This window comes from Sceloporus undulatus, chromosome 7 (assembly GCF_019175285.1).
Source record: "Sceloporus undulatus isolate JIND9_A2432 ecotype Alabama chromosome 7, SceUnd_v1.1, whole genome shotgun sequence".
NCBI lineage: Eukaryota > Metazoa > Chordata > Lepidosauria > Squamata > Phrynosomatidae > Sceloporus > Sceloporus undulatus.
In genome coordinates, this window is record NC_056528.1 from 43,645,090 (window position 1) to 43,668,626 (window position 23,537).

General features: G+C 42.0%; 2 protein-coding genes across 2 annotated transcripts in view; one reads left to right on the forward strand and one right to left on the reverse strand.

Moving 5' to 3' along the window:
* The window catches only part of CLIC2 (chloride intracellular channel 2), a 23,948-nt gene extending 18,340 nt beyond the window's left edge, over nt 1-5,608 (forward strand). The window contains exons 4-5 of the mRNA XM_042480084.1: nt 1,563-1,797; nt 2,385-5,608. Coding sequence (XP_042336018.1) covers nt 1,563-1,797; nt 2,385-2,546 — 397 coding nt within the window. The 3' untranslated portion in view covers nt 2,547-5,608. The remainder of the gene's footprint in view (nt 1-1,562; nt 1,798-2,384) is intronic.
* A 1,353-nt stretch (nt 5,609-6,961) lies between these two features.
* On the reverse strand, nt 6,962-22,747 carry LOC121936922 (interferon alpha/beta receptor 1-like). Its single transcript, XM_042479631.1, has 11 exons — nt 22,660-22,747; nt 19,463-19,586; nt 18,265-18,455; nt 16,922-17,088; nt 16,242-16,377; nt 15,514-15,647; nt 14,663-14,810; nt 9,213-9,371; nt 8,971-9,011; nt 8,184-8,289; nt 6,962-7,216 (listed from the first exon to the last, which is right to left on the reverse strand). The coding sequence occupies exons 1-11, from the start codon at nt 22,721-22,723 to the stop codon at nt 7,185-7,187; spliced, it is 1,302 nt and encodes a 433-aa protein (XP_042335565.1). The 5' UTR covers nt 22,724-22,747; the 3' UTR covers nt 6,962-7,184.
* Nucleotides 22,748-23,537: the final 790 nt, after the last annotated feature.

The window sequence follows — 23,537 nt, forward strand, 5'->3', positions numbered from 1 at the left end:
AAAAAAAAATTTTACAACTCCAACGAATCCCACCGCCCCCCCAATTGGTCCCCAACACAGTGACTTTCCAAGTCTGATCTGGCAGGGATTCCTCCTCCACCCTTGTTTTGTTTTACTTTTGGACCCCAGGCTTCTTACAGGACAAAACCATGTAGCTGAGCAAGAGAAATACTCATGGCCCCAAACCAGTGGGAAGGTAGCCAAGATTCGCTCATACTTGGCATTATTCTTCTGAATTGTCCGGCTGCAGCTGCAGTAACACAGAGGCGTTTTGAAGGACTAAGCACTTACAGAAAAGCCTCAGTTGCACTAAATCACTCATGGGGAAGGGAGGGATGAGGGATAGATTGTGTGTTTGTGTATGTCTGTTTGTTGAAGGAAGGAAGGCCAAGAAAAATTCTCTTAGGCACCTCCCCAAGGGTTGCCAGATTACTTGTGTTGTAAGAGCCTGTGTGTTTGAGGCATGCAAAGCTGAAGTACTGCAAGCCAGGAAAAAAAGAAGTAAACAGTTGTTGCTTCTTCCACCAAGAGCCGTAAGCTTGATGTTGTAGCTTGGCAAGAGGGTACTGCTACGCACAAGCAAGTCCAGATCAATCGCCAGTGAAAAATAGGGGAAAAAAGTGAAGGAGGAATGCAATAGCACCTCTAGAAGCTACAATACATAGCCCAAAGTCCTGTGTCTCCGCCACCCCTGGCCAGGATCAGATGACTAGACACTGATCCAGTGGTTCTGGCCCCGATCACAGTCCCCAAAGCCCTTAACCCATTTAAAAAGCCCAGCTGTTTGTGGCAGTTTCTCTGAAACTCCATTGTGACAGCTGGCTGATCACAACCGCCCCACATTGCCTCTTACCTGCCACTTTGCCATCCTTCTAGATAGCCCTGCGCACACACACACACACACACAAGGGTCATTCAGATTAGGATTTTTGGCACAACAATGCGAGTCATCTCAATCATGTATTCTGAGTTTGTTATTCACACTATGGAGCTGCATAATGCAGTTTCTGTACGGAGTCGACGATGCAATGCATTCCGGAACATGTTCAAGCATGCAGAGTTTTATCTCGGGTCTATTCAGGTGGTTATTCACACTACTGACGATATGGGTATTTTACCAAACTCAGGTGAAAAAATTGGTATCGATTATCCTGGATTAAGTGGGATTTTTTGGCAGCCCTGCCCCGCTCAAACTTATTGGGTGCCTGGGGATGGCATGTGACAAACAGAGATCTACCTGGATTCACCGCCTGAATAACCCAACGAAAAAGTGCCCTTTTCTAGTACACTTCTAGTACACAGCCCGAGTATTCTAAGCATCTTATGCAACTTCCAGATCCCAGGACATGGAAGTTAAACTGAATCATAGTGATATAACTGCTTTGTTTGAACAAGACAATTTATTTTTGCTTTTGCGGGGGGAAAGCCGAACAGAGAGAGCGGCAGTAGATGGTGCCGTTGGGTCCAAAAGGAATATTGTAGATGTGAAGAAGCAGCTTGGTCACTGAACAGAAAGAGCTTGCAGGATACATGGGGGTCCCAGGCTGGGGTCCATCCTTTAGGTTATATCCCAAAAGACAGGCCTTACATTCTGCGGTTGGTTCTTCTGATTCAGATTTGGAGAAAGCTTTGCTGAAAGAGTTCAAGCGCCTGGATGATTATTTAAGTGCCCCACTCCCGGAGGAAATTGACCAGGACTCCACAGAGGAAGTTCTAGTTTCTCAGAGGAAGTTCTTGGATGGAAACTGGATAACCTTAGCTGACTGCAATCTGCTGCCCAAACTCAACATCATCAAGGTGAGTCTGTTTGCTACTAGGCTCAAAGGCAGGGCTGGCCCAACACATGTTGCCATTTGGGGCCAGGGCAGCTGGTGGCTTCCATGGGTTTAGAATTAAAGCGGTTTGACAAAATCCTGGAATTTGTAGTTTGGTGGATCTCTGACAGATCACCAAACTACAAATCCCTGGATTCCACAGGATGGAGCCATGACAGTCAGAGTTATGTGAAACTGCTTTAATTCTGCACTGTGGATACATCCCATATCAGTGGGCTGGTAATTCTACTCTGGATTTTACTCTGAATTGTAATGAAGGTGTCCAGGCTGAAGTATACTGGGAAATATACTGGCTGTCGCATAACGCAACTGAGCAGGGAATTGCTCACTTTCCAGTGGAATGTTATGTGTGCAAACTAAGCCTATTGCAGAAGCATGAAAAAGGCCACCACAAACATCTCACCAGCCCCAATTTTAACCCTTACTTAACTGTGCCATCTCTTTTCGCTCATGAGTACCAGAAACAATTTGTGCTTCCACCTCCCTAAAATTAATTCCCATCACTTTTTCTCTCTGCATGTATTCTCCTTCTTCCTTTCTGCAAAACAGATTGCTGCAAAGAAATACCGCAACTTTGAGATCCCTTTAGAGATGACAGCAGTTTGGCGCTATCTTCACAATGCATATGCCCGCGATGAATTTAGTCACACCTGCCCAGCTGATGAAGAGATTGAACGCACTTATGCCAGCGTGGCCAAGAAGATGAGCTAAGGGTTGGATTCTGGAAGGGGCATCATTTTCATTGGTGCCTGAAATTGCCAGCTCTTCATCCTGCTGGAGATTCCTGCCAGGGAGTGCTTTCATCATTCTAGCCTTGAAGAAGCACCCCAGCCTTGGATCACAGCAGACGTTAAGGAATGCTTAAATGCTTTAGAATAAGCCCCTTTCACTCAGTCTCTTCTGTCACATCTATCTTCCTATGGTGAGCTATGTGAGTTAGATTTAAATGCTTTACACATTTTTGTGGTGGCAGAAGTAGCAACCTGCAAATAACTCTTGGTTATGTGGCTGGTATGGGAAGAGTGTGAGTTTACCTGCCGGGTTTAGCGCTCTTTTAGACAACATGCAAGAGGGTCTGTTCACTCCAGCAGAAAGTATCTTTACTACTTCCAAACATGAGAAACACTAACTCCTGAAGAAGTGCATGGCATGCTTTTGAAGAAGAAGGCCCTACCTAAACTTCGAGGAGGAAGGTGAGAAACTAATTCTTGCAGGCTTGTTTAAAGCTAGTTGCACATATTTACCTGCATTACACTAGTTGCCAGTTGTGATGTTGAGTCTCAGATATGTATGGCTCTCGGTGTGACATATTGCACTTTCAGACAGACCCTTCATGGGAATTTAATGAACGTTCTCCTTCTCCATTCTGGCTAGAGAAGAAGGTGTGCCTTGGAGCATATAATGCATTTTTCCCTATCCAGATTGCTAAAAGTGGCATTAGGATAGGCATGAATAACTCTGTATCCCAGGGCCTATCTTACCCTTAGCAAAGAGAGGTGGTCAGCAGGTGCCAGGAGGCTATAACCAAGGCATTGGGAGAATCAATTGCCAATCTGGTTGAATTCCATGTACATAGAATGGGAGGAACCCCATCTTGTTTTGTGTCTCAGGCATCAAAATGCTAATATCCAAACCCTGATAACAGCATTCTTTCTCTTCCATCTTAAGTCCAACATTTATTATCAAGGAGGGAAGGAAGTACTCAATGCAACAGCATTTGGACAAGGTTTGGTTTGAACACATCTTGGAAATCCCATTGCCTGTATGGGAATGTGAGTTTGCCAACCTAGAAAACGAGAATGAAGGGCAAGCTAGAAATAATGCAAGTGTATTTATCTTTAGAAGGAGGAGGAAAACTAAGAACAAGAGAGTTGGCAGAAGATCATAGCAGGTTTGAACACTGCAGTCAAACCTCTGCAGTGCTCCTGCTTCTAGTGGCGTTCTTCATAAGCGGCACCTACATAAATAAAATGCTTGCCAGTTTCATGCAGCTGTGTTTAGACAGGTAAGGAGTGGCCCATCGCCACTCTGCTGCCCTTGCAACCGTGGAAGTTAAAGCCACCACAAAAGATCCTCACTATGATCAGCTGTTCAAACAGAAAAAAATCTTTTCTTTCTCTCTGTGTGTGTTTTAAAAGAAAACAGTTCAGTGTGTAGTGAAGTTAGTGATCTGAGATAGGAATTTCAAAAGACATCACAGGCAGGCAGAAACTGGGTAGGTTATTCCGTCTCTCCTATATGATGATGAGAAAGTTACATCTGTTGCTGACTGCCTGATATCTGTAGAAACAGTAATAACGACATTCTGCCATTGTCGACCCATAACCACACTCTCCATTGACTCCATCCCAGTTGAGAAGATTTTGTGGCTTCTGTTTTGTTTTTCAGATTATCATTGCCTGCTGTATAAACAGCTAGCATAGGAAATACTGTATAAGAGTAATAGCAATGTGTATAATTTTATCTGAAAATATATAAAGATATAAAATGCACTGCTGGAAGCAATCTAGGAAGTTTCACAGGAGTAACTATGTTTAAGGGGATGAGGGGTTGCAGCAAAACAGAGTGTCTTGAATACGTTAAAAGATTAATGTGGCATAATATGCTTTCGTCAGCCCCAACCCACTACATCACAAAACCACCTGGAAGCAACTGTAGCTTAAGCTGCAGCTGAGCACATATTTTGCATGCAAAAGGATTCAATCCCTGCTGTTTCCATTTAAATGGAGCAGGTAGTAGCTAATGGGAAGAATTTAGGAGTTTATCACACAGGGACAATTGGAAGTGTAAATTGGGTTTATCCCATGAAAATTGTGCATGTGGGATTAAGATTTTCACTTGCTGTCACGATTAAAATATCCCGTGAAAATCACACACATTCGTGATAAAGGTTTTCACATGAAGTCGCAATCAAAAGCAATTAAAGCACCATTAACCCAGGAACAACCAGGCAATAAACAGCAACAAATAAGTCATGGGATTTTCCCATGAATGAATTGTTGCTGTTTATTGCCTGGCTATTCCTGGGATAATGACTGCTGTGTGTGAAAATCTTAATTGTGCTTTAATAGTAATTGTGCGATTTTCACAAGATAAACCTTGTTTAAACTTAAAGATGAAGCAGCCACCTTGGAATATAGAGGTGTTAGGAGGTGGCAGCCAAGTGCTGGAGACAGCTGTCTTCTGTGTGGTATGCCCTATAATTCCTAAGCTGTCTTCAGGGGTTATGAAGGATGCTGTCCCATTATTTTCTATCCTATTATATCCACAGTATTGAGGAAGAGTTCCTCTAACAGGCTAGGAAGGAAGTGTTCCTTATTCTTCACCTCAAGCATCCGAATGGGTATATGCATATGGGTATATGTATACCTATGCACATGAGTCCAAAACCCTGCTATACAGCAATTTGAAATAAACTGCATTGGGGTAGCAGGGGACAGGAATACAGGAATTGGCATCTATATGGTGAAGTATTCCTTTTAAAAACAGAGACAGGGAACTAGTGGCTTTCTACATGTGTGGCACTTGCTGGATGGGGTGATGTTAGTTGGAGTCCAACAATATCTCTATGGTTCTGCTCCAGCTAGCAAAATATCTCTGCTACTAGTCAGAACAGACATCATAAAACTAAATGGACAAATTGTCCAACCTGACTTGTCAGCCTTATACTCCTGAACTTCCTTTATTGCACTAAACAAGGACAATTCTCTTTTCAAATACAGATTCTCTAGTTTTCAGTGTATTACTGTAATGTTAATAAAGTTTATTTTATATACAACATTCACAACTTGACCTGGATGTATGTATGGGATTTACAGCCAGCGGTTCCTGGGGTGTGTGATGTGGGCAGAATAGAAGGGGCACTGTATGGTGCCCACCAGCCCTAACTGGCAACAAGGCTCGCTAAAACCAAGTCTAACCAAATATAGACAAGTCTAATTAAATATATCAGGAAGACAACTAGACCATAGCCCTGTTCAGACATTAGCGTACCAGAGAGATCCTTGCTTTTGCCGAGAGCCCTAGAACTGGACTTAGTGAATACAAATATGGTACGGTCTTGAGGGAAAGGAGGACAGAATGAATCTGACAACTTTATGGATGAGACTATGCATGATCTTTTCAAACAATACTGGGCTGGTTTCCACATCAGCAGCTCTCTCACCACAAGACTATCTACTATGCTATTTAATCTCAAAACAGAATGAAGAATTCAGATTGCCCCAACCAATGCTATGCATCGATATTGCTAAATAACAGGTAAACCGAAACAGCTCTCTTCTTGCTGCATTTTGCTTCTGTTGTTTTGCCTCAAGTTTGGTAACAGAAAGAAAACAGGGTGACTTTTGATAAAGGAGGCACAGTTGGGCATCTGCTGAGGAGGAACATGTCACTGTAGCAGGCGGTGGGGATGCAGTGGCACTACCTTGTTCCAGAGTGTTGTTTCTGTGACTCTTTGCTGTCGCTGTTGGTTCACTTGTCAGCACTGAGCATGCGAGCCAGAATAAGAGTGAAGAGATGGATCAGTGCCTTCCACTTGCCTTCTGCATGCCTCCCCAGCTTCTTCAGCTTCATGCAGGGTCATAAATTCACAGCAGCAGAAGAGATCATGATGAGAAGGTGAGGACCCATAATGGACGTCTTGCTCAAGGTCCCCTCAAAACAAAGGGGCAGAGGGGGGATTCAATAACTGATACCTTTTCTGTTTTAATTTCAAGGATGCTTCCATTGTGTGATCTCATTGTATGTCAATTAAAGGGCTAGTTTAATTCCCCTGCTCCTGAAGTCTCAACTTTGGCAAGTTTATTCTATGCCCTGACAGATTTCGAAAATCAGGAGCCGCTGTTGAGAGCTGGTGTGGTTTTCAGGTTAGAGTGCTGGACTTGAGAGGTCTACATCCAGGTTTCCACTGAGCTAGAAACTTACTGGGTGATCTTGGGCCTATCGCTTCCAGTTTGATCTATCTCATAGGGAAGAGAAAATGTGAAATATGGAGGGAAATGAGATATAAATGTAACTAAACAAAACCTTACTCTCTTTCTCATTCTGTCTGTTATGACATGGACAGAGCCAATATCTGCGTTACAGCATATTTATTATGTCTACGTTATGAATGTTCTCTCAACTCCACTTCAAGGTGCCATCAGTGCAATCTGACAATGCAATGCAGTATAGAGTTCTTTAATATAATGATATGGCCATGGTTTATTTGAGATGAAGTGCGGCAGTGAAGTGTGGCTGTGAGCAGACATTCCACATTTTGGACAGGCTGGGCCCAAAGAAGTTCTCTAAGGGAGATCTGAAGAAGCAGAGACTGATACAGAGAAAAGGCCAAGCAGTTCCTTGCGCTTAGTTGGTGACACAGTACTTCCAAAAACAAGCTGCAAAAAAGGAGAAAAGTGGGAAAGAAGTTAAAGTCAAGAGAGAATCTGCAGACTTGTTTATTGACTATAAACAGTTATAGTGACTGCGGTACTAGAATTCCTCTTTATTCATGGGATAATCATGGGATAATTGCGACGTCGCATAACATCATGTGATAATCATAGCATTATAGCACAATATTGATGGAAGCATCCTGCTATGCTCCCTTCTTTTTGTCGATGTGAAAATTCCTTAAACAGCAGCCCCTTTCCAAGTTTTCAGGCAGAAGAAGCTATTTTCCAACCATATGTTGCCTTGTCTTTTTGAAAAGGAGTTGATGTCATGGAGTTCCTGCATACCAAACATGTGGTCTACCATTAAGCATCCCATCCTCAGAAAAATTTGGGTGAACAAAACAATATTTTGCTATTTTGGAGAAGCATATATGTTTGCCTTAGATCAGCTGAAATGATTTGCCCATGTGGCCCATATTTTCAGTGATCCTCCAGACAAAGCATTTTTGTCTGGGACATCTTTGTAGTCCTATCAAGAAACAAGGATGATTGATTCTGGAACTTTTAGCAAACAAAGAATGGTGATCCCTTAACTGAAAGGACCTGTAACCAAAATACTACCAATTGGCAGACTTTTGTCAGAATAGAAGAATAACGTCCTCATTGTGATACCCTTAAGATATTTTGGATTACAATTCTTATCATCCCCATTCATCATGGCCCATGATTGTGGTTATAACAAAACCTCTGGAAGGCATGTCTGGAAGTCTGGAAGAGAAAGAAGTAATAGTACTTGGCAGTTTGGCAAGAACCAACACAAGGCTGCCTTTTCAAGCCAAGACTGACTGCTGAGACTGCAGTTAAAGAAAACAAAACTGTCCACCTGCTGTACAAGCCAGAATTCTACCATCTTCAGAATGTGTAAAATGAGCTCTTAGTGATAAGGATGCAAGGTCCAGAAATGTCTCACCTCTCTTACTTGGCTTCTGAGGAGATCGGTCTGCTTTGACAAAAGTTTGGCTTCGGAGCTTGTCTGCTGCTGCCAGCTTCCAGAGGATGGTCTTGATATCTTCAACCTAGAAAATTTTGCTGTGATGTTTACAGGTTTTCCTGTAATGTCCCCAATGAGCAAGACAGACTGATGAAGTTAATGGGAGGCAACAGTCGGGTGCTGGAGTATATAATCATGTGCCACTTGGCCTGCCTTGTACCTACCAAGTATGCCTGCTGCTCCAGGTATGGCTGGCAGATGTTGGTATCCCAATATTATAACTCTTAGCATCGTGCCTATTGATTGCCTGTGCTGCCAGGGGCTGATGGAAGCTGAAGCAGCTAACAGATCTGAAGGCTGCCAGGCTGGGGAAAGCTGCTCTAAAGCTAAGGAAATGTGCTGCTTAGTAATTTTAATATACTAAAATTAAAATTAAGGATTTAACAATCTTACAAGGGAGCAGCACTCTTTAGATAGCAATGCATATTACTTCCCTACTTGTGGTCAGCCAGCATTGCTGTGTTTGGGGTCCTTCACCTCGTTCTATGTGTGAGGCCCCAAGCCCTCCCCAAAAAACCATCCTGTCCTGATGGTACTCATCACTATCCTTAATAGAGCTATACAAAATTGAAAAAAATTGCTAAGGTAGGTGTGTGTGTGTAGAGGTGTAACACACACAGTGGTTTAGGATTTAGTAAGGGTGTTACACATAAGACCGTCCTATTTTTCCCCAATGAAAGAAGGCATATATGCCTTGAACACTCACCAGATTATCAGGAACATCATCCTGAAATGACTCCTTGCCTCCTGCAATGATAAAAACACATCTGGAAAAACCTTCACAACAAACACAAAAGCAGAGGGTGAGAAAGAGAGAGCCTGGGTTTGCTCTCTTGACCTGCTGCTTGGTCACTTGCAATTGCAAATGCGGATGAGCTAACTGCAGAACTAACCAGAGACATTAATACATGGGTAGGAGAAAATTCAACACGCTGTAGTTGCACTAACCATTCCACCGACCACTTTTCTGGATCTGATTAATTCCTTCCTCAAAGGCAGAGGGTGCTGAATTCAGATTCCGGGACTGATGAACTCCAGTAGAAGGGGCATCATCAGGTATGAATCCCACTGTGTTGTCTACCAGGTTAAAATCTGTAGGCATCAAATCTGAACAAAACATGAGGAATGAAGCATGTATGTCCCATGCAAGAAACAGACTGGTACACAAATGAGCCAGTATGTAAAGAGACCTTGTAGCACCTTTGAGACTACCGTAACTGAAAGAAGTTGGCAGCATGAGCTTTCGTAGACTAAAGTCTACTTCCTCCGATGCATTTGGTAAAGTCTACTTCACCATATGCATCTGAGGAAGCCGACTTTAGGTTATGATAGCTCATGCTCCCAACTTCTTTCTTTCAGTGAGTCTCAGAGGTGCTACAAGATCTCTCTACATACTGATTCTACAGACTAACATGACCTTGGGCAAGTCACCCACTCTCAACCCCAGAAAATCTGGTGATAGGTTCCATCTTACAGTTGCCACAAGTTGGAACCTTTGATGAAAATGAAAGGCCCTCTCTCCATCTTAACTGCTACCATCCTGGCCTGGGATTGAGAGAAGAATTGGCAGTATCTGCTGCACCTGATCCTCTCCCTTACTTCCATTTCCTTCTCATTTTGTGTCATGTTTTTCTTAGATTGTAATCTTGAGGGCGGGGATCTTTCTAATTAACAATCTATAAGCCTCTCTGGGAGCCTTTATGGTGGAAGAGTGGGGTATAAATACTCTAAATAAATAAATATGGTGCACAATGACAACAACATGAACAAAATACAATAGCATCCAAAATATTATTTATTGGAACAACCAAAATGCACAAAATACATGTTGCAAGCTGTTGGAAAAAAACTGAGGGATAACTCAATGCCATCATTATAACATGAGATTTTTTTTAAATCCTAAAAAAAACAAAAACACCTATTTTTCTTTGCCAAGAGGTGTCCGAGGGAAATTTTGAGTCTATCCCAAAATGGTGCACTCCATAAATCAGGGTCAGGGACACAAGGTCCTTCTTTGCAGACTCCCCAACCCCAAATTAAGAAAATAGTGATATTTTCAAACAATAATAGCCCCAGACCACTACAAATCATAGCAATTTTCCTCCCACAACCCCCCAAGATGCACAGTACAATGACATCCTCAAAAGAAATTGACCAAACTCGAACAACAATAACAAAAATGTGGAAGTGACTGAATGTCAAATCCAGTTACACTGTGGAAGTCCCGTGAGAGGTGTGGGGTGAATAATGGTCCCTGACCCCTCCACAGTTGCCCACCCCACCATCATTCCCAACAAGCTATAAATGTCCATGTTGTCTGGGGATGAAGGGGGTTGTGCCATGCAGAGGAAAGCAGATAGTCCTCTAGCCAATCACTCAAGAAATTACATAAAGACATGCAGTCATTACCTTTTAAGAAGATATTCATAGTAAGGGGTAAATGGACAGCTGTCTCACAAAGGCTCACAAATGTCTGCCCTACATCATAATCAATGGTGGTTCTTACCTTGCATGCCATCAATGTCTGGATGAACTGGATAGGCATCCAAGCAGCAGGCTGCTGAAAGGGCTACAATGGCACACAATATCTTGGAATGCATTTCCATTGGTACTCTTTCCCCTTTTTTGCAGCTTGGCCAACTATCAGAATCTTTCTGGGGCCTGAGATTGCTTAGGCAGAAACAGCCCTCTTATATACTCTTTCTACCCATCTATCTCTTCAAGATCAATATGTTATCATCATCTTGCAAGTGACTCTCATCACCCAAGCCACCCATCCATCACAATGACAAGACAGGCAAGTGCAGATTATGGGCCTGTCATCCCCATGCACCATTATCCCTTTATGCTCCCATTCTATCGTTGCTTGAACAGGGAGTGCTTAACAAATGTTTGGACTGGATCACAGAGAGCACTTCACTGTTTGTTTTGGCCCACAGATTCTGGAGGGGAAATGAAGTGTCATGACGTCAAGCCCTCATTGAAGGGCATAATGAGTTTGGTCGGGCTGAATGGAACTGACGGTCAAAAGATGGGAATCTTTTGGTGTATAAAATCCAAATTGGCATTTCCTTTTGAGAGGTTATTTCTCTGCAAAGATTGCCACCCACTTTTCCCATGAAAAGCCCCACCAACAACTACTGAGCAGGAAACACCTCTGCTTTGGTGATAGATTTCACTTTATTTCCTGCTAAACCTTTGCTGAGGTCAAAGAGATAATAGAAGGCGAAAGGGTGTCAAATCATACTTATGGGTGCCCAAGACAAAAAGCTATGAGACATGCCTATCAGATAGTCCCAGATTCACTCTGCTAAAACAGGCCTAAGTGAGGTGACCACCTCAGGATTAGGCAGAGTGAGAGGACCAGCTCAGGTGGCACATGCCAGGGGACAGCAGTGGCAACTCCCTGACTGTTACTTCTGAACACTACAGAGGAAAATCTTAACACACAGCTTGTTTGGACTCCAAAAATTATCTTGATGCTTCAAATGTATTCGGAGGACACTTTCTGTGGCATGCATGCACACACACACACCTGTAGGCACAAACTAATTACTGTAGGCACAAACTACCGATCCAGCTGTCTTCTGTGTTTGAGCCAACGAAAGGAGCCATGCCATGCAATATGTTGAAATTATTTCAATCTGAGTGGGTAAGTATGAGAATGCTGGTTTGCTATGCTATCAATTTACGGTACAGAGCTTGAACATTTTTACTTTTTTGAACAACGCCCAGAATCCCCCAGCCATCACAGCCATGCTCATTGGTAAAGCCTGAGAGCTGTAGTCCAAAAAGTAACTTTGAAACATAATTAATTTAAATAATTAAATTAAAGCATGATCATTGTTTTGTTTAAAAAAATAAACAGAACTTGTAAACAATACATTGCGCTACCAACCCCATCAGCTTTTATATACTGAATGAGAAAACAATCTTATTGCAGGGTTCAGCCCAGCTATTCCTTCATATTGCCCCCAATAAGATTTGAAAATGTATGACTGACTGCACTCTGCAGAGACATGCTGAAATGCTGACAGCCCACTTGCTTGTGGCCATCCTCTGTACTATATTCAATCCCACAAAGTTCACCTGCCAACATCCGCTTCAGAAAATGGGAAGTTATTTTCTGGGGATGCAACTCCCAAAATTCAGCAGCCAGCATCACCAGCGGAGTTCCAGGAGTTGTACCTAATAATACTAATAATAATTCTTTACATTTTATGATGCACTTCATGGTGATAGCATGCCAAAGCTGAGATACTATTATCTGGCACTTCTGGTTGCAGAATAGTGAGCAGTCAGTTCACCTGCATCTTTCCGAAGAAGTCACCTCATCCGCTTAGAAGTTCATTTGTCACCTTCACAGATGACAGATTCATTTCCCTTCTGCAGCATTCTCTTCCCCATCAGAGGGATGGAGGAGAGATGGATGAAACTGAACACTCATCCATCTTGGCCTACAATGTCCATCATTGCTTTCAGAGGCTTACTTAACAACCTCTATTCCTGTTCTGTCTTTTCAATTTGCTCCTCTTTGCTAGATGTCAGGTGCTGTCAGATGAAAAATTCTTAGTGGCATCCGACTAATCTGTTTGCCACAAGGCAAAACAGGCCAGAGCCCGAAAAAGTTACTTTTTTGACTACAGCTCAGAATCTTTCGGCCACAAGATAGTATCCATGGTCATGCTGGCTGAGGGATTCTGGGAGTTAGAGTTCAAAAAAGCAATTTTTCTAGAAAGGGGATATCAAAGAAGCAGCCAAGAGCACAGGAAGAAGTCTGATAGAAGGTCCCTCTTGAGCCATGAAAGTCTTTCATAGCTTTACCTATCTCACAAGGTTTTAAAGAGGATACAAGTAGGCAGCAGGAGAGCCGTGTATACATCCTTGGGCTTACTGGACATCTGGACAGTACCAGGCTGAGAAAGGCTGATCTGAGCAACATTTCTTGCATCTGCTCTTTGAATTTTGCATAGAGTCCGCCTGGGTGAGAGACAGTATGTTTGCATGTTAGCCTTTAACCCTAGTTTAGGAACAGGTTATCTAAAGGATTTTTCCTAGTTGTATAATTTTGCCTGCATTTTTAGAGGTTATGCTCATGTGCCTAGCAATAAGATCACTTAGTCTGACAAACACAAAAGATACCGTCTATTGAGTAGTGGCTCAACAGCCATGAAACTCCCTCCCACTTAGTTTACACCCCTCTCCTTTGGTACAAATTATTTAAGCCAGAAAGACCCCTCTCTTCAAAGCTGGCTTTCCATAAGGGGTTATTCAGATGTCGGGTTTTTTTACTGTGATGATGTGAATCATCTCGCTCATGCATTCTGGATTTGTTATTCACACTATGGAACCGCATTGATCCACATCTCTGCAAGTCCAGTTGCTCACATGTGCAATCATTCAAATAGAGATGGAATCGATGATGCAAATCTGAATCTGAATAACCCCTATGTCTGCAAATGACTTGCTCAGAGCAATTTTATTTAGCACTGCGCCACTTTGTGATAGGTCTGTGCATCTACTGTACCAGCAGTATTTCTTTTGACACAAATTTCACCGAAAAGCAGCCTTTTCAAAAGTGGCTAAGGACCCATACAGATACGCCAAAATAAAGCTGCTTCGGGTCACTTTGAGGTATGCTGTTTAAATTATGCATGCGTCCTAAGAGTCCGGAAGCCGTGCCAAAGCCAGCTTCCGGACTTTTAGGATGCCTGCATCATTTAAACAGCATACCTCAAAGTGACCTGAAACAGCTTTATTTTGGCCTGTCTGTTTGGGGCCTAACTTTACCTTGAAATAAAGTAATTATTAATTACTTTGGAACTATAATTCACAGGGAATGATGGGCTGCCGAAATTCATAGCCAGAGAAACTGATTCCATTTCTAATGCTTTCTTCCAGGTGGGAGCTGTCAGGAAGCTTTCTATCTTTGGACAAATCACTCTGTTCTTGATAGGCCTGGGACTCAGTGGCCTGTTGGATGGGGACCTCTTGGTAGGCACCACTGTCTTCCACTGTAACATAACTACTTGGAATATATGTGAAATTTTGTATATCCGGATCAGACTGGAGTTTCAAGGAATCAAGAGGAATATCAGTCCTGCATAAAGGTGGCCACCTCATCTGTCTGCTTTTGTTGTTGATTTGACATTTCATTTCCCAGGAAGCTGTCCACAATCCATTAAGAGGAGGTCCTGCTGTTACAGGAGATGGAGGTTCAGAAGATTTGAAGAGTTCCCAGGCAGTTCTGTAGTTCCATTGTGCTGGATATTCATCTCCCAGCAACTCTCCTGAGGAGAAGGATTCTGCAACAGCAGCTGACAACAGAGAACAGTCCTCATTTCCCATGCTGCCTTGATGGAAACCATGGGCACAGTAAACCCAGGCACTGCACCCACCTGTATCCATCTGGATCTGGCATCTTTCCTGCTCTGTCAGTACATTGTTGCTGGAGGGCAATACTACCAACATTGAGAGGGAAGTGACAGAACCGTTGTCCAGGTGAAGGCTAGATCTCAGTGTGGATCCATTCACTTTCAGAAACATCTGTAGACAATGAGCAAATCATGACTCCAATGTCAATCACCTCTCCCCGCCAAAACAAATCCCAAGACTTTTCATTGCAATTTTCTTCTGCTGTATGCATTTTCTCAGGAAGGACTGAAACTGGTTTAAATCTGTTGTGTGCACATGCTACTAGTGTCTTTGGAAGAAATCCATACAACCTCCCTGAAATGTCGCCTAAACAAAGATAGGCCTGGGACTTTTTGTTGCCTGAAACAATGAGCAAGATGTCTTTCTTCCCCTTTACCATTCCATGTGCAGAAGCCAATTCTTCAGCACTAGGGATGAAAGCGCATTCTCTACAACAGTGGCTTTCATACATTGGTCTCACAAATACTTTGGACTTTAACTTTCAAGAAGGCCTATTCAACACAGGCAATAGTCATGGCTTCTGGGGGTTGAAATTCAAAGAATTTGGAGGAAGAAAGGTTCAGAAATATTGCTCTGCAACACCTTAAAGAGGCAAGGTAGCCCAGGGCAGTAGGCAGCAAGTTAGCCTGGCACATATTTTCCAAAACATTGCTGCCATCTTCCAGCATGTGTCATCTGAGGAGATCGTCTGCTTTTGTCACTGGTAGGGCTGGCCCTATACAACATGTATTACATACAGCTGTCAAACAGGATAAAATAATCCCAGGTATTCCAACAAATAAGGTGGAACAAAAACAGTCACCATTTCACTCACCAATGATTTTGGGAAGTCCATTTCTGAAGAGCGTGGGTACAGGTAGTGCTTAAGGAAGATCCCTCCAACCACACCGAACAGGATGAACCCGAACAGAATGATGGATGCTATAACAAAAGGGGTCTGGTAGTTATCTGAAAAAGTTTAAGAACAATGAATAGTAAATAGTTGTGTGTGTAGAGAAATCTTTCTGCAGTTAACTGCATTATATTCTGCTATTGGCAATTGCAGACTTTTGTCGTATGCTGTTGCTTCTTTATAAAGCAAGGTGTATTACTTTATCAGGGATGGGAAATCTGTGGTCTTTCAAGTGTTGCTGGATTCCAGTTCCTGTCACCTTTAACCTGCACAGAGAAACCAAAGGTTCCAAATTTCTGCTGTGTATATGTCTCTGTGTGTGCCTTCAAATCACCTGTAGACTTATGGCGATTCCATGAATTTCATTGGGTTTTCTTAAGCAAGGAATACTCAACAGGTAGTTTTGCTAGTTACTTCCTCTGAAATACAACTACACTGTCTGGCACTCTATTGGCAGTCTCCCATCCCAATACTAACCAGTACTGACCCCACTTCGCTTCCAAGTGGAGATGTAGAGAGACCTATATTCATGGTTCCTGTATGCTACCTTGAGTTTGTTATAAGACAGGCAGCAATGGGATTAATTCTAAAAAACCAAATTCAGTATAATAAAACCAAGCCACAGCACTTATCACCCCCATTTCACTTACCTGCTGATCTCCTGGGCATCTTGATACACTGCATAGCCTCCTTGCCTGGTTGGCTGATCACTGTAGCTTTGATGCAGTAGTTTGCATTTGGTTTCATATTCTCAAATGTGTGGTTCATTCTGAGTTTGGCAGTTATCTTAAGGGGATAAAGGATTAGAAGCTAACATGGCCCCATGCATTTAGAAACAGCAAACAACAAGAAACCAACACCATAGAGAAAGCAGCGGTGCAAACAGTCACTAGGGACATCCTTAGATTGCATGTAAAATCCATGAGTAATATGGTAATATGTAATAGTGGGTGGAAAAAATCTGGGAGCTGTAGTCCAAAAAGGTAAGTTTTGTGAGTTTTGAAACAGAAAAAAAGACCAATCTTTCACCACATTCTTTCACCACAATCTTTCACCACATTCATACACACAAATACATCTACACCAAGAGCCCTCATGGCAGAGTGATTACATGCCAGTCCGACAGCCACAACGTTGTGTGTTTGATCCTAGAGGGGGGCTCCAAGGTCCACTCAGCCTTCCATCCTTTCGTAGGTCAGTAAAATGAGTACCCAGCTTGTTGGGGGCAATCGGCTTACACATTGTAAATCAATTAGGAGTGCTAGTTCACTGATAAGCGGTATAGAAAAATACTTGCTATTGCTATATTGCTATCTTTATGCACCCTTACTTTCTTGGTGTTGTCATCACCTTCTTCAATAAGGATGATGAGGACTTCCAGAACGGACATGATGACTCTCCTGTCGCTCTCTTTCAGTGGAGTTTGGGGCAAAGAGAATGTCACAGTTAGATTCTCATCTGCTACAACCAGAAACAGGTTAAGGGGACCAACAACACCTGTGACAAAGAAAGAGGTGAAGAGATACAGAAGTTTCTTGTCAATTATTCTGGTAATTTTATACCCAGTGGCTTGAAAAGCAACAAAAGAGTTTTTATCATCCTACTGTGTTCAACAGCTTGTTAGTGCAGAATGGCTTTGCTATTGTTGTTGCTTCTGACTTATGGCAACCCTAAGACAAATCTATCCTGGGGTTTTCTAGGCCGAATTTGTTCTAAGTGGGTTTGCCTTTGTCTTCCTCTGAAGCTGAAAAAGGTCACCCAGTGGCTTTACTTGGCTGAACAGGAATTCAAACCCTGGTATTTAGAGTCATAATCCAACACTCAAACTACTACAACAGGCTGGTCTTTGTTACCAGCCAACTAATGGTTTTTAAGGTGTTTTTATATAATTTCTGTTTTTTGTGAGTGCACAGATTTAGAACTTTTTCTGTAGCATCACTTTGCTAGTGAAACTCCATCTCTAGGATCCTGTCCTGCCCTGTCCTATCGTGTCCTGTCCTATCCTATCCTGCCCTGTCCTGTCCTTTCATGTCCTGTCCTGTTCTTGTTACGGTTCTGTTAGACAATCAAAATGGTATTATATTTTGTTTAGCCTTTGGTTTTTAAACATGATTTTAAAATAGTTTTGAATTTCTTTTTAAAGAATGATTTAACACATTTTACTAAGCACCACTTTAGGATCCCTGGTGGACAGAAAATCCATTAACAACTAAATTTCATACATAAAAGAATGTTGTTGTTAACTGCCCTCGAGTCAACCTCAACTCATGACAACCTTGTGGATAAGAAGACATCTCCTAGATTTCCTGTCTTCTACTGCTCTGCGTAAGTTTTGCAGACTTACGTTTTGCAGTGAGCTCAAGGCATCAAATACAGTGCATATTTCTCTTCCTTTCCATTTTGGTTGCACAACATCATAGAGAGGTAGGTCAGGCTGAAGAAAGAATGATTGGATGATGCTACCTAGCAATATTTTAATGGTCCAGCAAGGAACAAAATTTGGCTAATCCAATTCTCAGCACTAATCACTGAATCTTCCTGGATGTCCAAAAAGCTCCATATCTACCTTCTCCGTACAAGGCATCATGTTATTACACCTTGCTTATTCTGGTGTCCACTTAAGGGTTTGCCTCTGTTCCTCTCTTAAATTGTCTGCAAAATAGGTTTACTTACTGTCTTTGTACAATTGCAGCTCTTTTGAACGCACCCATTCAGACAGTCTGGATCCATCCTTCGCTCGCACTCTGGCTTGATAGAATTTGAATAAACTGTTGGTAAGTTTTGAGAGATGAAGTTGGCACCTCTGGGCCTGTTTCACATTGTTTCCTTTACATGATGCCTCTTTGACCCACTCAAGAAAAGATCTGTGATTTAGGAACAGAAGATATAACCCTGTGATGAAGGCTCCTATTTGAGTGATTATTTAATTAGTTTTTAGGAGGACTGTAGTTAAGGTGGGACTAGTGGATGCATTTTGCCTTTCTTGGAGTACTAATTCATCCCCTCTCTACACACACACACACACACACACACACACACATGTTTCAGTTATGAGCTTACAGTGTTAAAGAGTTTGCTTGGAACCATGGAATTCTTCTGGTTTGCATGCATGTATAAATAAATAAATGCAGCTAATATCTCCCTGCAGGCATAACTGCTCAAGATTACATCTACCAGACCCACTCAGCTCTGCCCACCTATCGTTCCCTGTAGTTCAGGGTATCATTAGTCCAACACTCAAACTACTACACCACACTGGCTCTCACAATGCAAGTATACAAACTATATAACAGCTGTCTTATGCAATATCAGAGCTTCCAAGGCAAAGGATTTCACAAGTACCTGTTCTTTTCCCTGCCCTGGTGCCCTGGTGATGGCAGTGGTTAAATGCCTGCACTGCAGCCACTCACTCACAAACCATAAGGTTGCGAGTTCAATACCAGCAAAAGGGCTCAAGCTCGACTCAGGCTTGCATCCTTCCGAGGAAGTCACTAAAATGAGTGCCCAGATTGTTGGAGGCAATTAGTTTACACTTTGTAAACTGCTTAAGTGAGTGCTTAAGTGCACTGATAAGCTGTATAGAAATGTACTTGCTATTGCTATTCCTTGCAGTGAAAATACATTCATTAACACATGAAGCTACAATTTCCTGCCCTCTCATGATACACAAACTCTGAGGAACCTGTGATCTGTCAGTTGAACTCCACTGTTGGACTCCATTATCCATCACTTGTTGGACTCCGTTGCCCATAAGCCTCAACCAACATGGCCAGGGCTCATGATGAATAATGACAGCTGGAACTGAACAACAGTTGGAGTCTATAGGTTCCTCATCTCCAGAAATAAAGCTTGGGTGGAAGCACCAACGTACCCGTTACTCCTTTCCACCTCATACTGAGTATTGTTGGTCGAGTCTGAAGCTGGGATCCACGTCAAGAAGGAGTAAAAGTTTTCAGAGATTAAAGTTACATTCTGTGGTGGGAGAAGGCATGTTCCTTAAATAATGAAGAAGAAAAGAAACCAGATTGAGAACAGGGGAACGAGTTTCTTTACCCACAGAGGCTCAGTTCTTCCCAATTATCTGGTTAGAAGTTGGTGGATAGAAAATAATTACAGCTAGTGTTGCAAGGTTTTCAAAATAGCAGTAAGGAATGCTCAAAATTCATGACATGCAGGACGTAGCTATTAAAAAGTCTGCCTAAATAAAAAGTGTTCTGCCTAAATAAAAAATGAAAGTACAGTTGGCCCTCCTTATCCATGGATTTTTTATCCACGGGTTCAAGCATCCACTGCTTGAAAATATATTTTTTAAAAGTACAAATTCCAAATAGAAAATCTTGATTTTCCCTTTTATATAAGGAACGTGATGTTACCGTGCTATTGTATTTAATGAGACTTGAGCATCCACGGATTTTGTTATTCATGGGGGGGAACCAAAGCCCAGCAGACAACAAGGACCCACTGTACAGTAGGCTCTCCATATTTGCCACTTTGACTTTTGTGGATTTGATTATTCACAGATTTGCTTAATACATTCTTTTTCAGCATCTCTAGATCCTCCAATGTGACTCTGTGGTTAACATCCATCAGAGCTTGTGCTGGAGGACATCAACTTCCAGCAGATGCTGACCTTAGAATTGCATGGGAGGATGTAGAAATTCCTAGAGAGGTGTTCTCTCAGGTTAAATAAATACTGGGTTTATTATGGTTTTCCCACTTTCATGGGGGTCTTGAGCCCCTAACCCCAGTGAATGTGGAGGCCCCGTTGGATTAATTTCAGTTAACCTGGGCATGTGTTTCACTGTAAAATCAATATACAGTCCATGTTCATAATGATACGATGCACACGTTTCTGTCTGTATGAAAGACCCACACCATCAAAATATGGGATTTCTTGACATCTTGTTCTTATCTATTTAAAAGGAAAAACCTTTCTGGCCTTCAAATAAGGGACCTTCCTTATATTAAGTGCCACCTGGTGCAGCAAATCTCCCAGCTTTTGAAAGATCAGCTATTCAGACTTTGCTGGCTGGTCAGCATGAATATATTTATCAGTATGGTGTTCGTATTACTCATGACAAAAACTGAAAACATTGCCTTTAGTGCTGTAGTAGTACTAGGGCTTGGAGGGTTAAAGCATCAGGACTTTCTGATTAGCAAAAAGGGTGACATCTAAAGCTTACCTGCCTCTTCAGATTATAGTTGCATTCATCACCACTATGATCTTTGGAATAGCAGTATATAAATAAAACAAATTATTATTATTATTATTATTATTAATTATTAATTTAATTAATTAATTAATTAATTATCACATTGCTGGGACAGTGGGGATCAGCAACAATATAATGTTGTGATCCATCTCTTAGCCAGAATTATTATGATGAACATAAAACAATTGAATAAATAATGCAATTATTTTTAAACTGAAATAACAACAAGAACAACAACAACTACTACTATTACTACTACTACAGTGGGCCTTTGTTATCCACTGGGGTTTGGTTCCAGGACCCACCCATGAATACCAAAATCCATGATGTTCAAGTCCCATGAAATACAATGGCATAGTCAAATGATGTCCCTTAGATAAAATGGTAATCCATGGAAACAGAGGGCTGACCGTATTACAGTACAGTATTATATTATCACCATCACTATTATTTACTATTTAATGGGTGCTACTCATGACCAGGAAGGTAAGAAAGAAAATGCCCCAAAGACGTAGCCAAGCTTTCCTTGCCAACTTGAAAAACCAGAGACTTGCCTTGCTGAATGGAAAGATCAACGAAGAGCGAAAGAACAATCCATGCTGCAACAGCCATGGGTTTTCACAGCTTTCCTGGCATTTATCTTCAGGCCCCACATTGCAGTCGAAGAGTCAAAAGAAGGAAGAAACCAGCAAAGAAAATTCTCAAGGCAACCCCACCTTACAGCATTCATACTGTATTTCCAGGAAGCGGAGGGATTAGTGAGTGCATTCTTGTCCTGCCAAACTGAAGGTGGAGCAGTAAGAGCCTTTCTGTGGTTGCGCTCACTACCTGGGTGTGGAATGTTAGCTGGCAGCCAGTTCAGGATGACAGAACATCACTGTGAGCCAGGTGACTCCAGGTGAACAGAGGACATCATACCTGCCTCCTTTTAATCACAACACTCCGACTTAAGCCTCTGGACTGTTGAATAGCACACCTTTCTCAACAAGTGACAGAGAACTGATAGACTGTTGTATTGGAGCTGATAGTGTTGCGACGAAGTAATTATTTTTTTCCACTATGGCTGTATTGTCTTGGAGAACCCAGATGTTTGGATAGTATTGCATATCCAGTTGGCCCTCCGCAGTTGCGGCTTTGACTTATGCAAATCTGACTATCCACGGATTTGATGGATATGTTCTCTCTAGGTCCCCCTTTCCAAGTGAAAAGACCTCAAAGGGAGGTTCTGGACTACTGTGCAAGAGAAAATAGTCATTCTTTTCCTCAACTACAACATTTTCTGTGCAGAAATGTGTATATATACACACACACACACACACACACATACATACATTTGGTTTGTCCTTGCATTGTTATTTGCTGTCCAGTCAACACTGACATACTGTGATCAAGATCAGGAGCCATGGCTTCCTTAATCAGTAATGTGGTCTCTCTTTTTTCCTACTGCCTTGCACTTTTTTCAGTATGATCATTTTTGCTAATGTGTCATATTGTCCTCATCAGGCATGGTTTCCAGACCTATCACCATTTTTGTCACACTCCTAGTGGTCAATATCCCTTTTTCATTTTGGTGCCAGAACTGGACACAATATTCCAGACGAGGTCTGACCAAAGCAGAATTAGAGTGATACTTTTACTGCCCTTGATCTAGACACTCCATATGATGCAGCCTAAAATCCTATTGGCTTTCTCAGCTGCCACACCACACTGCTGATCCATGTTCAGCATGTGGGTCCCCAAAACGCGAAATCCCTTTTGAATGTACTGCCATCAAGCCAGGTGTCACCCATCCTATTTCTTCCCCCCCCCCCCAAAAAAAAGTTCATGATCTGAAAGAATGCGTTTGCATGCTTACCTTTGTTGTTCATCTGTGGTTTGGGAACTTGACTGGGTTCAGATGCAAATGCCAGCTCAAGCATTCACCAGGTATGCCTCTTCCCATTTCTGTTTGATATATTGAAACTAATGCTTACCTTTCCATCACCAGCAGTTGGTGCTATTTGCATTGTGATGCCGTGCCTCTAGCTAATTCAATAACCAGGCTTCGTAGATCAACCAGAAATAGTTTATTGCAACAGCTCAGAACAGAAAGCCATTTCTTGCCAGAACTGGCTCAAGCATTCAGTTACAATACCATAACCCTCTACATGCCCACAGCTACTCACCCCTTGCATTCATTTCCCAAGCTAAAAGACCTTGGAGACTTGTAGTAACAGTCAGTCTCTTTCTCTTTCCCACCATTAGGACCAGCACCTATTCACAGCACCAAGGCAAACTTTCCTAGCACTAGGAAATACTCCTAGAAATCAAGATCATTTTTATTTTTATCAAATCAATTTTGCTGTCACAGTTGATCGTTCTGTTGTTTTTTAACCTCATTGCAGCATTATTTACTCTTCATGGATTTTAATCCTTTTCCCCCCCAGTACAAATACAAATATTTGAATTTTAATAGAACCATGTGTGATTTATTCAATGCACTTTTTAAATTCACTCCTTTGTTTTGCTTGTGAATGGCTTGTGGCCCAAGTAATAAGTCGACAAGCATTTTATTTTGTGCCAGTACAACCTTAGGGATGTTGGGGGGAATCACTGATACTGCCCTGCAGCTTTCTCAGTAGTTTCATGTCATACCATGGTTAAGAACAGAGAATTCAACATTCCCCATTATGTTCTGTAACCATCATTTTCAACCTTGTAGTCTCCAAATGTGCTAGATCATAACTTCCATTT